We start from the raw sequence: 14,601 nt of genomic DNA on the forward strand, positions 1-14,601 counted from the left end.
AGTATAAAATTGGACCTTTTTCGAGAGACTTGTCTGCACAAGTGAAGGGGTGGCGACATGACGCGCGTCGGGTTTTTTTTTGTTGGGAGAGGAGGGGAGGTCACAAGGCCAAGCAGCCTCTATAAACGTTGCACAGAGTGGCAACAGTTGCTAACTCAGAGGTAGCTTGAATCGTCTGCAAATCATTCCTGAAAAATACTAAGCCCCCAAAATTACTTTACCAGTGCTTGGCGGATAACTTCAGAGGCTACGGACCCCCAATTTCGATTTTGGTGACCTTCATAAGGCGCTTTTCAGACTTTAAAAGAGCCCACTGGCAAGTTTGGCGATAGTTTCCGGGCAAGTTGGTGAAAAACAAACTTTCATGCGTGCAGTAACTATATTATAAACTGTGAGGTAATGAGCCATATTTCCCTGACTGCAGCAAAAAGTGCGGATAGCCGCGTGAGCTCCATAGCGTTCCCAGCCACGGGCAGCAAAACAAATGTCAAGTGTCTCTACCCCTTCTGAAGTTTGGAAACAATATCTTCAGTATGCCAACTTCTTAATAAAAATGTGTCTGCTAGTGTAATACTCTCAAATTACAGTAACACACGTATTGTGAATGATCATTGTGTCCTCGAAGATCATTGATGTGATGCCATTTGCTTGTTGTAGTAGGCAGTGACTGGTCTAGCAGAGAGGTAGCAGGAATAAAGCTTGAACTGCACGAAATAGACAAGATGGTCACTAATTACCTCTAGCAAAGCTTAGCTTTGGCAAATAATCTGTTCGCTCATGTACGTCATGTTATAGCTTACTTTCTAGGCACCCGGCCTTCACTGACCATAGCGGGACATAACGCATTTACTCTCAGCATCGGCCACCATAGACACCTAAAAATGAGACGTTCGCAGAAAATGTAGATGCACTCAAGCGTATTTCTCGAATGAACTTTTTTGAGTGCTCACTGGGTGCAGCCACAAAGTGAAAGCCGCCTATGCCCCTGCACCTCCAAAGACAAATGCAATACCCGGACTGGTTTTGCAGCTTTCACTCGCTAAGCCAGAGGTCCCAATCAGCTAGCGTGCTGTACAGACACTCAAGATGGTAAAAGCACAAAGGGGGTGGGAGAGGGAAAGGCAATTTAATGTTTTAAACAAAAGAATCGGAACCTTGAAAAAAAGACTGTGCGTGAGTTTTCGCAATAACTGTATCACATGCTAGTGATATGAGTACTTACATAGGTGAGCACTAATGAAGCAATTGTTTCGTGTGATCACTTCGTATAACACACCTCGGAGCTGCTGTTCGAAAACTGGAATGTAAATATTTGCAGTACCATGTGCACAAACTGATGAGATTCTGGCAGGTCTACCGTCACATTTGTGAAAGCCCAGTAAATGCGCAGGTGGGGTGGGAAATTTCTGTCTCAAAAAGGCTCCCAAAATCCCATATGCGTTTGTCTTAGACGATTTGTATGCCGAAACAGCCATCCTTTTGTGCTTCTCGGTCGACTGTATTCCTTTGCCAAAAGCTTTCTGCACCTCATGTGGTTTGTCAGTTTCTCGATATCTGCCCAATTTAGACCAAGTGGTGATGTCGCTTGATGACGTCATGATTTCTAAAATTTTGGGGATCTATGATGCCAACCAATGATTTTATTTAGCACTTGAGTAGACAGCGACAGGCACGTTTTGCACTTGATAAGGCCTGTAAACTTTCCCGACCATGTGTACTGTGCTGCTTGTTTTGTAAGAGCGTGCGAATAATACTAACTTTTCTACTTAGTTGAATACTGCCTAAGGCATATCAAACAAATACCCACTTTTTAGATTAGAAATATGCATGAATATAAGATCATCAGATTCGTAGTTTAAAGTTCAGTGAGTGCAATTTCCATCTGTTTTACAAATTAATTGCGGTGCGAGCAGAACTCGTTTCATGCCTGAAAGAATCAACTCATATGTTTCTCTAAATCTGAGCACTGCATTGGCGTATGTAAGTGTGACACCGCCATCTAAGTATGAATGTTGCACTGCTTGACCTCATCAATCCCTTTGTCGGCTCACCACGCTTGCACCACATCATGACCGATGTCACCCTGCTTCCTATTCATATTCTTGAAGGTTTCAAGTAGCTATGTGATGCTTTGTCATTTGCACATGTCACTGCCACTGCGCACGTTGTGTGCGCATACCCTTCAAAGGCTATAAAAAGCCTCGCTCCCAATAAACGTGGTTCACTGTTGTACATTCGTGTCTGTACGCTTCAGTGGCGACGAGGCGGTCGAACCGTTGGTCGTGCTGCGACCATGGCTGCGCCCGCGGGCCCACCGGGTTTTGATGAGGAGGCGGACAACTGGGAGGCTTACCGGCTACGCTTGGAAGCATACTTCGAGGTTCACGACGTGACGGACGAGAAGAAACGCAGGGCAATTTTGGTCACGGCGTTGAGCACAAAGACAGTGGATTTATTGGCTGCACGATGCGCGCCGGCGAAGATACAGGACCTGAAATATGAAGATGCTGTGAAGTTCCTGGGTGAGCGATTTGCTCCGGCGTGCAACGAAATCGCAGAATCGTACAAGTTCTTCACAAGGAATCAGCTTGCAGGAGAGTCGGTAAATGAATTTCTCGTGAAAATACGAAAGATTGCAAGCAGGTGTAATTTCGGTAGCGCCCTCGACAGGATGCTAAGGGACCGCATTGTTTGCGGCCTGCGCGACGCTAGTGTTTGTCGGCAGCTGTTGGCAAAAGCGGAACCCACGCTGAGGGAGGCGGAAGAGGCAGGGCGTGCAGCAGAGATGACAGCGGCAAACGTGGACCACATGGCCAGCGCGCAAAACACGGACAATGTGCACGCTATGACGATGAAGCGCAGAGGCCAACCAACTAGGCATCCGTAACTACGAGAGTCGGCGAGCAGGGAAGACTGGCGGCACGAAGGGACGTGCCCATGCTGCGGCAAAAGTGGTCATACAGCGGGAAAATGCAAGTTCCGTTCTGTTAAATGCTTCACTTGTAAGAGGCAAGGACACCTAGCCCGTGTGTGCCAGTAGCACCAGTCCAGGCAAAACAAAGTATTCCACTGTGAAAGTCAGTGGTCTGATAATGACGACTACGAACAATTTCTGCTCAACTTGCAAGCGGCATCGGTGAACATGGTCCAGCCAATTTATCGCACCATGGAATGAGATGGCGTGGCTCTCCGAATGCAAGTAGACACCGGTTCCCCCGTGAAAATCATCACATGGCCTACCTACACAAAATACCGTCACCTTTGGCCTCGGCTCCAGAAGACTACCTTGCAACTGACTTGTTTCCTCGGTCAACTTCCTGTCAAGGGTCAACTCAATATCTCGGTGACGTACGGCGGGACCACACTGGACGCTACCTTGGTGGTGCTGGTGTGCTCTTGACCGGATCTGTGTGGGCGGGACGTCATCAAAGCCCTCGAACAGCACGGAAGGCAGGTTCTCGCCGTCGGAATGAAGGCTGCCCCCGGTAAGCCATCCTCTACTAAGGACGATTTACAAGTGCAGCAGTTGTTAGACGAGTTTCAGGACTTCAATTTCAATTTCAATTTCTTTATTTATTTACCAGACCAAACTGGAAGGTCGCCAAGGCTAAAAGCCGTGAGAAACGGCTTGACAAAGGCCCTGGTTACTTGTTCTCGGAAGAGCTAGGTTTAATCAAAGGGCCACCCGTTGAGTTACGCTTGCGCGAAGGTGTCGTACCTCGTTTCTTTAAGGCACGTGCCGTGCCTTACGGGATGAGAGAAGCCGTTAGCCAAGAGATAGATCGTCTCGTTCAGACAGGAATCTTGACACCAGTTGCTTGCGCTGACTGGGCAACGCCTCTTGTTCCGGTAGTAAAGAAAAATGGGTCCATACGACTTCGCGGTGACTTCAAAGTAACAGTCAACGCTGCTTGCCACACGGAAAAATATCCGTTGCCCAAAATTCAAGACATCTTTGCTAGCTTAGGTGGAGGCGAAGTGTTCTCTACAATTGATCTAAAGGACGCTTAGTCAGCTACTTCTAGATGAAAACGCAAAGCAGCTGCTAGTCGTTAACACGCAAAAAGGACCATTCTGCTTCAACCGGCTCCCTTTCGGTGTAGCGTTCGCCCCAGCAATTTTCCAGAGACGCATGGAAGCCATCCTTCAAGGAATACCGGGTGTTCAAGTTTACTTGGATGACGTTGTTGTGGCAGAGAAGCAAGACAACTGCGAAAAATTGCGCGAAGTCTTCCAGAGGTTACGGGACTACGGTGTGAAGCTTCACCCAAGCAAATGCAAAATACGGAAGAAAGAAGTTGAGTATCTTGGGCACCGCATATGCGCAGATGGCCTTTTGCCGAAAGCGGACAACATTGAAGCAGTATCAGGAATGCCCAGGCCCACATGTGTGGCAGAGCTGCGGTCATTCATCGGCGTTGTGACGTATTACCATGCATTCCTTGGCAACTTGTCCACTGTTCTCGCACCGTTGTATGAACTGTTAAAGAAAAACGCCCGTTGGCATTGGGGAGCAAGACAAGAGGCCGCTTTCGAAGCAACGAAACGCCTCGTCAAAGGTGCCAAGTTCCTCACGCACTACGATCCGCAAAAGCCCGTTGTGTTAGAAACGGACGCGTCGTCTTACGGCATCGGGGCTGTTTTATACCACGGGGTCAACGCAGTAGCGAAGCCAGTTGGATTTCGGTCGCGCACTCTGACTGCCGCAGAGCGGAATTACGCACAAATTGAGCGTGAAGCGCTGGCAGTTGTCTTTGGGGTGACCAAATTTCGTGAGTACCTACTGGGTAATACTTTCACGCTAATTGCAGATCACAAGCCACTTCTGCGACTGCTCAGCCCGGACAAGCCCGTACCTCCTCTGGCAGTGGCACGGATCCAACGTTGGTTTTTATTACTCAGCGGCTACACGTACACGATCGAGTACAAGGCAGGAAAAACCCTTCCGGTAGCTGATGCCCTGAGCCGCCTTCCGGCAAGCTACCAGCACGATGCCAGTACCATGGAGTCCATCAATAACGACGCCCGTGAGTACGTGCTTTTTGCTGAGCAACTAGACACCACCCTGATGTAGTCTACTGATTTGGCCCGGGCGACAAAAGCAGATAGCACCCTCAAGCAAGTCGCTGTCTATATTCGCGACGGCTGGCCTAGGAAACTACCGAGATCAAAACCAGACTTACGTCCATTCTTTTTCAAAAAACACGAGCTTGTGTGCAGTAATAACATTGTCTACTGGGGCCACCGAGCGATAATTCCGATCGCCGCCCGGAATTCCGTACTACGCATGCTGCACGAGACTCATCAAGGGATGACGTCGATGAAGAAGTTGGCGCGCTCCATATTTTGGCATCCTGGGCTGGATCGGGACATTGAACGTGTGGTAAACACTTGCCCTGTATGTGTGCAGTGTAGCAGCATGCCACCTGCCAAGGAGCCTGTGCCATGGCCGGAAACCAAGAAAAAGTGGTCAAGGGTGCACGTAGACTATGCCGGCCCGGTTGACGGACATATGTTGCTCATCGCGGTCGATTCGCACACGAAGTGGATAGAGGTGAGCCCAGTGAAGATAGCCAGCGCAGGATGGACTATCGAAGCCTTACAATCAATGTTTAGTAGGTTTGGCCTGCCCCGAACCGTGGTTTCCGATAACGGGCCACAGTTCACTAGCGCGCAGTTTCAGTCGTTCATGAATGAAAACGGAAGTCGCCACTTTCGCACCGCGCCTTATAATCCGCAGTCCAACGGTTTAGCAGAGAGGGCAGTGCGAACGATTAAACTGGGACTGCGCAAGATCGCTAGAGGCACACTGCAAGGCCGATTAGACCAAATTCTGTTGCAGTATGGCCGCACCCCTCTGCCCAGCGGGAAAACGCCAGCGTTCATGCTGCTGGGTTTTGAGCCTCGATGCAAGTTGGATAACGTCGTGTCATGTCGGCCATGTTCTCACGCAGATGCGGAGCACCCCGCAACCACTCGCCAAGTTGGAGACTCTGTTTGGTACAGGAACTACGGCTGGCGTCGTACAGACCCCCGCAGGCCACCGCATGGCAACCATCAAGGCCACAGACGGCGAACATCATCGCCGGCATTATGACCAGTTGAGAGGAAGAGAAACCGACATCACGGGACTCGCTGCCGGTGAAGCAGAAATCAATCAAGAGCCCGGGGTTGAGGCACCGCAGACGGAAGCTGGCGAAACCGGTGCACCACTGACCTCAAGAGAACCCCAGAGCCCAGGTGCGCCAAACACAGACAGCCGACCAAATACGCATGACAATTGGGTTGAAGTGACGCCAGCGGCGCGCAATCGGATGGCAATAAAGAGTTCGATCCTGGTGAAACCATGTTACGCAGGTTCACCAGAAACCGACGCCCGCCGGATCGCTACCAGCCTTAAGGGGGAAGAAGGCTGATGCATCGTCATTTGCACATGTCACTGCCACTGCGCACTTGTGTGCGCATATCCTTCAGAGGCTATAAAAAGCCTCGCTCCCAATAAACGTGGTTCACTGTTGTACATTCGTGCCTGTACGCTTCACTATGTGAGAAAGAAAAAGAAAGTGGCAACCAATACATCTGTTTAGCGATGCATGAGGCTAGTAATGTTTTGGCTGGCGAATTCCTTCCGCCGTTCATGCCCATGAAATCACCATTTTTTCGCTCACTGCAAGGCATGGAAAACGGGCTTTGTGTAATGATAGCCAGGAAGTTGTAAAAGATAGCTTTCCGGCTAGCTTCTGTTTGTAGCGACATAAGTATCAAGCGGACCATGCGCAACACCCGCAGTATATGTGCAGAGGGGTCCACTAATAAAGGGAATGCCAGTGCACATGTCATCTGCTCTGGTGTTTTTTACAAACTGCCACCTCTAGTGGCCACGTGACCAAGTAGAGGAGGTGACATTTAACATCCCCTGAAAAGAGTTTGCAAACCTCGCCAGCTATTGCTCGTGCCTCTGAACTCACTACATTTCCCCTGTAGGGTTCCTATAACGAATATCAATAGCACCGGTAGTGAATGATGCTACCGGTTGAAGAGTAAAGCCCTGAAAAAGGGGGCCATCTTAGCACTTCTGTTGAAGAGGAAGAGGGCATGATGTGAAGCAGAAGTGGAGAAAGGGAAGTAGCAGGACAGGACATCTGCAATCATGCCGCAGGGACGTCTGAAATCATGCCCATCGAGGTGCTGCCTCACAAAGACTGGTGTGCAGCTGCGGCCTGCTAGCAATGTTTGAAAAATACAGGCAGATCTTGAAAAACACTGAAAGTAAATGGTTTATCGGAACAGAAGCTGCTCTCAAGTGGAATTTTGATGCTTTTGTCTTTTTTTCTTGTTTTTGTTCAGTGTGCTTTAAGCTTTGACAGAGAGATTATAGAGTGATACATATTAGAATACTTTGAGTGTCAGAAAAATAGTATGTTGTAAACGAAATGCCGTAAAATGCAGGTATTCGGTTGCCTTGCATAAAGCAAAATGTTGCTAATATAAGATATACCGGTATAATTAAGGCTAGGCATTTTACGTGAGTTAGCCATGTTTTGTTGTCAATTTACAGCTTAACATGATCTTCAAGGGAATGCCTCTACGAAGCCACTGATGCAGTGTCTTCATGACGAGGAAGTACATAAAGTTTTTAATCTTATCTGACAAAATGTAGAGCAAAAAACTAAGCTTGTCCCATTCTAAAAAATTTGGGAAATTTCGGGATTTCACTTAAGGCAAATGCATGGACAAAACGTAGAGCAAGGAACTAAGCTTGTCCTATTCTAAATATTTGGGAAATTTTAGAGTTTTACTTAAGGCAAAGCATGAAATTGAGTCAAGTTCGTTTTGATGGTTTAAATTTAGAAGGAGCAAGCTGATAGAGTGAGCAGCACTCGTTGAGCTCACTACTAACCAAAAATTTGGTGGTCAACTATTGCCCTTTTTGAATTAACACAGTTTGTGTAGCCAAATAGAAGAGACGCATAGATAACAATTTCAAAGAAAACAGTCCACTGGCAATAGCATAATTATATGATGGAGGATTATCAGTAGTCAACACATGGCATGAATGCTGAGCAGCAATGTTTATTTTGCCTCAGGAGGGAATTATGTACGCAAAGATAGAAAAGCAAGTCTATAAATATTTGTTTTTTGTTTGAATTAAATTTTTTTTCCTCTGGAAATATTTGAACATATGCCAAATCAACATGAAAATTAAACTCTGCTCCTTAGTGATCATAATAAGTACTCCGACTTTATACAACAAACTATAACGAATCTACACAGACATTTCGCCTCTTATGTGAGTGGCATGCTTAATGTGCACTGGCGCGAAATGTGTGGAGGTGACCGAATTTTCTGAATGTCTTATATGTGTCTACTCATCCAGATGGAGGTCGCGATTTTTGTTGCACGCTGACTGGTCATGACGGTCTAACCACGACCAGAAAAGCTTTCTCTTTCCCCTCTTTTGTTCCCTAGCCAGCGTCGTCGAATTATGGAAGTCGAAGTCATGCCCCATTTTCAAGCAGTGTTTGACGAGGTTTGTCTCAGAATGCCTGGCTTTTGTGATGTTCCCTTTGTGTTCATTAAAAGTCGTTGACCACTACCTGCCAGTTTTGCCAATATAAGTGGTGTCTCAGCCATCTCACAGAAACGTAAACAACCCTGTTTTGATCGTTCACCAGGGTGCTCTCTTTGGGCTTAGAGAGCACGTTTATCAAGGTACAATGAGGCTTGAAAATTGTTTTATTTCCCAGTGAACGAAGTGCTATTTGAACAGAGTCTGGAAAACCTTCAACGTAAGGTACAGAAAGAATCGGTTTTGTGTTTTCTCGCAGCATCTTTCTTGTTCCATTTTGCATGTGTTTCTGGGTGTCGTTGATAAATTTCCTCAGATAATGACTTCGTTTCAATTTATTAACAACGTTTTCTATCTATATGACTGCAAGTGCTGAACAATTATGTATGCTAAACCTAATGCATGAGTGAAATAGGCAGGAAGCGATCAACAGGGCTCAAAGAGAACAAGGGAAACATTGCAAAAGCCACCCATGCCACACATTATAAGACAAAACTCGACGAACACTGCTCGACTAGGGTACATGCCTTCGACTTCATTCATGAGACAACGCTAGTTCGGGAACAAAAGTGGGACAAGAGAAATCTTCTCGAGCCGTAATTTATTAGTGTGACGAGTTGGCACGCGACAACAACCGCGGCCGCATACTAAGCGACATACGGGACAAGCAGCGAACTGTGTAACCTCCGCTCATTTGGTGCCAGGGCATACTGAAGATGCCAGCTGCATATTTGGCGAAACGTGCATGTAGTTTTTACTATATTTTGCTGTGTTAATTTTTAATTATGAACTGGCCTGTCTTTTGGAACATATCTACATCTGCTCCTTAGTGCTAACTCGGCTGCATACTGTGGCGTACCAAAAAACGTGCTGATAATTTAATTTGGGTGTTTTGAATGAATTTTTTTACTTTGTTTTAGGTACTTATGCAGGTGCCAGAAGAAGAAAATGAGGAGCAGAATTTCATCTTGCTCGTCCACCAATGCAGCTGATGAGGAGTGACAGAAAGGAATACTACGCTGTGAGCGCCATTTGTTTGGTAAGCACCATATTTATATTGCAGTTTTAAACTACTAACAATTTTCTTTGTGCATTATTTATAATAATTAGTTCAATGAACATTGCCACTTTCAAAATAACAATCTAGACTGAATATGTTTGAGCTGAAGAACTGAATTAGGACTGTAAATAAGCTCGAAACGTTGTGTCTTTGAAATCATTAATAATTAAGGAACCAATAATTCAGCTCAATAAAGCCCCACAAATTGAATATCTGCACTATTTAAGTTTCTTCACTGCTGTGTGCCCCGCCGCGGTGGTCTAGTGGCTAAGGTACTCGGCTGCTAACCCGCCGGGCGCGGGTTCGAATCCTGGCATCGGCGGCTGCATTTCCGATGGAGGTGGAAATGTTGTAGGCCCGTGTGCTCAGATTTGGGTGCACGTTAAAGAACCCCAGGTGGTCTAAATTTCCGGAGCCCTCCACTACGGCGTCTCTCATAATCATATAGTGGTTTTGGGACGTTAAACCCCACATATCAATCAATCAATCAACTGCTGTGTTTTCTCACTGCTGGATTGTGCATTATTACATAGCTTTCTGTAGTTCTGGCACAGCTTTCATAGAATGTTGCTGACAGATTTTGTCAGCCCATTCTCTGCATTTTTTACGGAAGTATTCTGATTTAATTATTTTGTTTGCTTGATAAGCTACTAGTATGGGTCTAATCACTTCTTCTTGATAATGCAGGCCCTCATTGCCAACCGATTGCCTCGCAATCTCAAAGTCTCGAGCAAAGACTGGCAACCTCAACATGCTGCTCAGTTTGCATATGTGAACTCCACTGGGCATGTGAACTGTTGTGGTGGTATGGCTGTTGGTTGCTTCTCTGATGGTGATGGAGGTTGGTGTCCATTTGTCATTCTACTCTAAAAGATTGCATTTCCTGTGCCTGCTGGTGTTCCTGTGCCCACAAGTATGATTGTATGCGTACTCGTAGTTGATATATATGGTGTTATATTTTTTTGAGAAAGAGGGTACTCGGTCATAATACTCGTTCTGAAAACCTTTGAAAAATCAAGTTCCTAACGACGTCCGCAAACCAGTGAAAATACTTGCCGCTTTTCCAAAGATGCGCATAACCACTCGATACAAAGTATCAACTTGGAAGCTGCATTCACTGCAAATCCAAAAAAGTTGAAATGCAAAAATTAGTGCCACACACAACGCAAGAAATGCATAAATGAAAAATACTAGACAGTTATGCAAGTCAGTGCATAACAATATAAAAATAAGTTGAGCTCACCTCTAGATAAAAATAAAATCTGAACTGAACGAACAAGAATAATTGTGTAAGGCAGTTTAATCATCCAATGAACAAAAGGACAGCTTAGTAATGAACTGAATAGAAAATAGTTGCATGACTTGTGTATTTGTTTCGTAATCAATATTTCTCACTTGTTTGTGGCTTGGAGGTAACTGTTTTGTGCGAATTACCCTGAGCAGTTCTCCACTGATCGCGTTTGACTTTTTCTGACCGGGTGTCAGCTACCTTGAATTTAAAAGGCATATTTTTTTATGTAATCAATCGGTCACATTTAATGAGCCACTTTTCACGTCTCAGACAGTAATCATGAAGGTCAGTTGCTTTCAAACTGATAAGCTTTTTTTGACGTGACACATATTTTGCTACACAGATATCCACAGGTTTTTCTGTTTTGGTAAAAACAAGTTCTCTTTTTGAACCTTTTAAGCTGCGTCAGAACAAGCAAAACCTGAGTGGGATATGCCAGTCTTATAGTGCTGCTATATTGTCTCTGTTCATGAAATCATGACACAGACAGTCAACAGCAGTGGCAATCCTCACACTATACAATGCATGCATCACTGTTGGAAAAATACCGAGAAGGCAATGGCTGTCTATGGTATTCGTGTCCTCCTATGTATTTAACACATTGCAGTTTCGCCAGTGTCTTCTTCCTTGCATATTCACTTCCCCACTGATATTGTAGATACTATAGATAAAAGCTTTTTTCGTCAAACTTTTGCTAAAATTGTATAAACAAGTTGTATTTTTGTTTTGCATGTGTATTTGTTTTTTACGACCCAGCAGTTGACATAGTATGAAAGAAACTTGCAACGTGCTTTGTTTCTATTAATTACTGAATGCTTAAATGTGTTTTGTAACACTCCCATTCATGTTTTACTCAGTGACAGCGACAAATAAATAAGAAGAAGGTAATCTTCGTAAATAAATGTTTTGTTTTTTCTTTCATATGGCATTCAGGCACTTCGGCATGTTCTTTCCTCCCTAAGCTGTGCGACTGCATGTCCTCATGGTTGCTGCAAAATTCTGCGCATAAAAATACTGCACCCTCAACACATGCTCACTTATTGTAGTCATTGCTTACACAGAGCAATACCACATTTTTCAATGCTCTAAAACAATGCAGTATGTGTATCATATGTGTTAGAAGCTTTGTAATTTGAAAAGTATTTTTGGTCTTACGGACATGCACAAGTGTGTATTGACATTTTTTTAGCTTGGCTGTTCCAGCACCACTTGTTTATGCATGTACGAATGTGTTGATGAGGTGCTATTGCGAAACAGTTTTTGTGCATGGACAATATTAATGCAGTTTTTCACACTATACCAGAGCTTTTTTCCTAGCCAGAAGCTTCGGGGCGGTTCCCGTAACAAGTGAACATGCCTTTTCATAATAACGCACACACAGTAGTTTGAATTTTCTGCGCATGTCGCATGAAAGTCAACACGTCACAGAGCAATGATGACATCATTCTGTTGGTATGCTGCCATCACGTTGTTGGCATGTTGACATTATGTTGCGGCTATGTTCCGGAAACAATGCTGTGTTGTTGAAAATGTGATCCTAGTTGTTGGCATATCGTCCTGAATGTTACAAGCAATGTTATCATGTGATCAAAAAAGAGGACGTTAAGTGGGTTTAGGCAACGTTGCTGACTGACATCTGGGCACTTTTATTCAACGTTGGTTGGGATAACATTCTGCGTTACTTGGGACCATCACAAACACTGGCGAAGACCAATAAATCTTCGCGTTTTGGAAATAAACAAGCAGCAGAATGATATAAGAGATATTTATGGATATTTCTTGCAGAGGTTTCAAACGAAATAGAAATGAATAAAGTACATAAGTATATTCGACCCCCAGTGGTCCCATGAATACATTTTTTTAATTGTAGGTGTCTTCATTTTAACGTGAAGCACACAGTTGGAAGCCATCAGTCCTAGGCAAAGTCTGTTTCAATGATAAAAGCTGAAGTACTGGTGGTCTTACCATAAGAAAAACACAATCTCAGAGCAAAGAATGATTAAAGTTCGTTGAGCCACCATGTGAACAAACTGAAAAACTGTGATTAGATGACCCATTGTGTAAGTAAAATATAGAAATCGAACAGCAGTAGCTATACTACACTGTTCAGAAGTTGTCGGTGCGGCCAGGGCACAAGTTCTGCTGTAAGTAAAGTTGAGGCCGCTGCGAAAAATGCAGAAACTGAAGAGTGCTTTATCAATGGAAACACATGGAACATTTATTTTCAAAGACTAAGAATTAGGGATGTTTATGAACTATGAATGTTAATGAGTACGCACCTTTTCTGTGTTCAAGGGCTGCGGTGGTGTAAGCTGACCGGAGCTGGCTTCCTTCTTTACGGTCAACTCCGAGACGAAGTTTAGGTTGACCATGCGTATGTCGCTGACATTGGCTTTGCCGCTAGAACTGGCACTCTCTGAGACAATTGGGTCAAGGAGCAGCACATGAAGAGTGTTACAACATGAAGGCGCATAACGCGCTGACATCAAGCCATTACGTCCAATGCATCGTCATGCTTCCTTTCTTTTTTGTTTGTTTACTTCAACTTCCCGCGGCGCAGATTTCACGGGCTTCGCATGTTACATGATTATGAGGTATGCAGTAGCGAGGAAAACCGGATTAACTTATACCACTTTTTGAACGCACCCAAATCGAGGTTTACGAGCGTTCACGCATTTCGCCCTTATTAATTGAACCTATGACATCCATGTCAAGCAACGCCAAAGGGACACTAAAGAAGCTGAAGGAGTGGGTAAAGGCTGAAAAGGCATTAAACATATAACCTGAAAACATGATATCACATCCCTATCATTAGCAATGGATATTTCAAAAGTGCCGGATGCTGTGACAGCAAATTACGCATTAAGAAAAGGGCCACTTGGTGAACGTGAACAGTGCCAAAACACTCAGCCGCCTAGATTATCGTAGCACAAGTGCATGCCCGCGCCCTAGGCAACGCGTCAGATGATTGCATCGCTGAGGCCGGTAACAAGTTGCTGCGACCTAGCATCGGCTCAACCGTCTTTTCATGTCAGAAAGATACACGACAAAGCGAGCCTACTTCAATGAACACGTCTACCTAATAAGCTCTGAAAGTGAAGAATGCTGGGTGCTGCAACACTAGCAGCACACTAGCAAAGCCGAGGCGAGTCTTGCGAAGCACGTTTTCACTTTCTTTTCTCCGAACGCACTGATGGAAGCTGTACAACGAGCAGCACGATTGCCGAAAGAATACTTAGCATGAGAGCCTTGGTCTGCTGGTCGAAGGCCAATACTTCTCCCTCGATAACCTGGTCATAGCAAGTTTTCCAAGAAACAACTCTTCTAGAAAAAACATTCTGGCTCATTTGCCATAGCTTTCATTTGCAGGAATGAACGATCGGCATAGTTGTTACGTTCTTACCGAAACCACCGACTTCGGCTAAACACAGTGCTGACAGCACTTCATTGGTCACTGCTTTACAGGGACATAAATACCGCCATCAGTAATTGTACTTCAAGTACAACACTGCATATTTGTTGTGAGTTTTACGCAAACCATCTAAGTTGTTGAGTGAGAATAAAGTTTGCAGCAGGGTGTTTTAAGATGCATACGCGGTCCGGCCAATGCGGTACTGACAGAACCAATCCGATCCAAAAGCGCCTTTTGGATATGCATCATTCTTGCCAAAGAAGTTTGGA

The 14,601-nt window shown here is 45.0% G+C and overlaps 1 protein-coding gene across 1 annotated transcript; it reads left to right on the plus strand.

Moving 5' to 3' along the window:
• The first annotated feature begins 2,293 nt into the window (after window positions 1-2,293).
• On the plus strand, window positions 2,294-2,887 carry LOC142775427 (uncharacterized). The gene has a single exon (XM_075876820.1). It carries the CDS (start codon window positions 2,294-2,296, stop codon window positions 2,885-2,887), a length of 594 nt encoding a protein of 197 aa, XP_075732935.1.
• The last annotated feature ends 11,714 nt before the right edge of the window (window positions 2,888-14,601 follow it).

The sequence above is a fragment of the Rhipicephalus microplus genome, chromosome X (genome assembly GCF_043290135.1).
Source record: "Rhipicephalus microplus isolate Deutch F79 chromosome X, USDA_Rmic, whole genome shotgun sequence".
Lineage (NCBI taxonomy): Eukaryota > Metazoa > Arthropoda > Arachnida > Ixodida > Ixodidae > Rhipicephalus > Rhipicephalus microplus.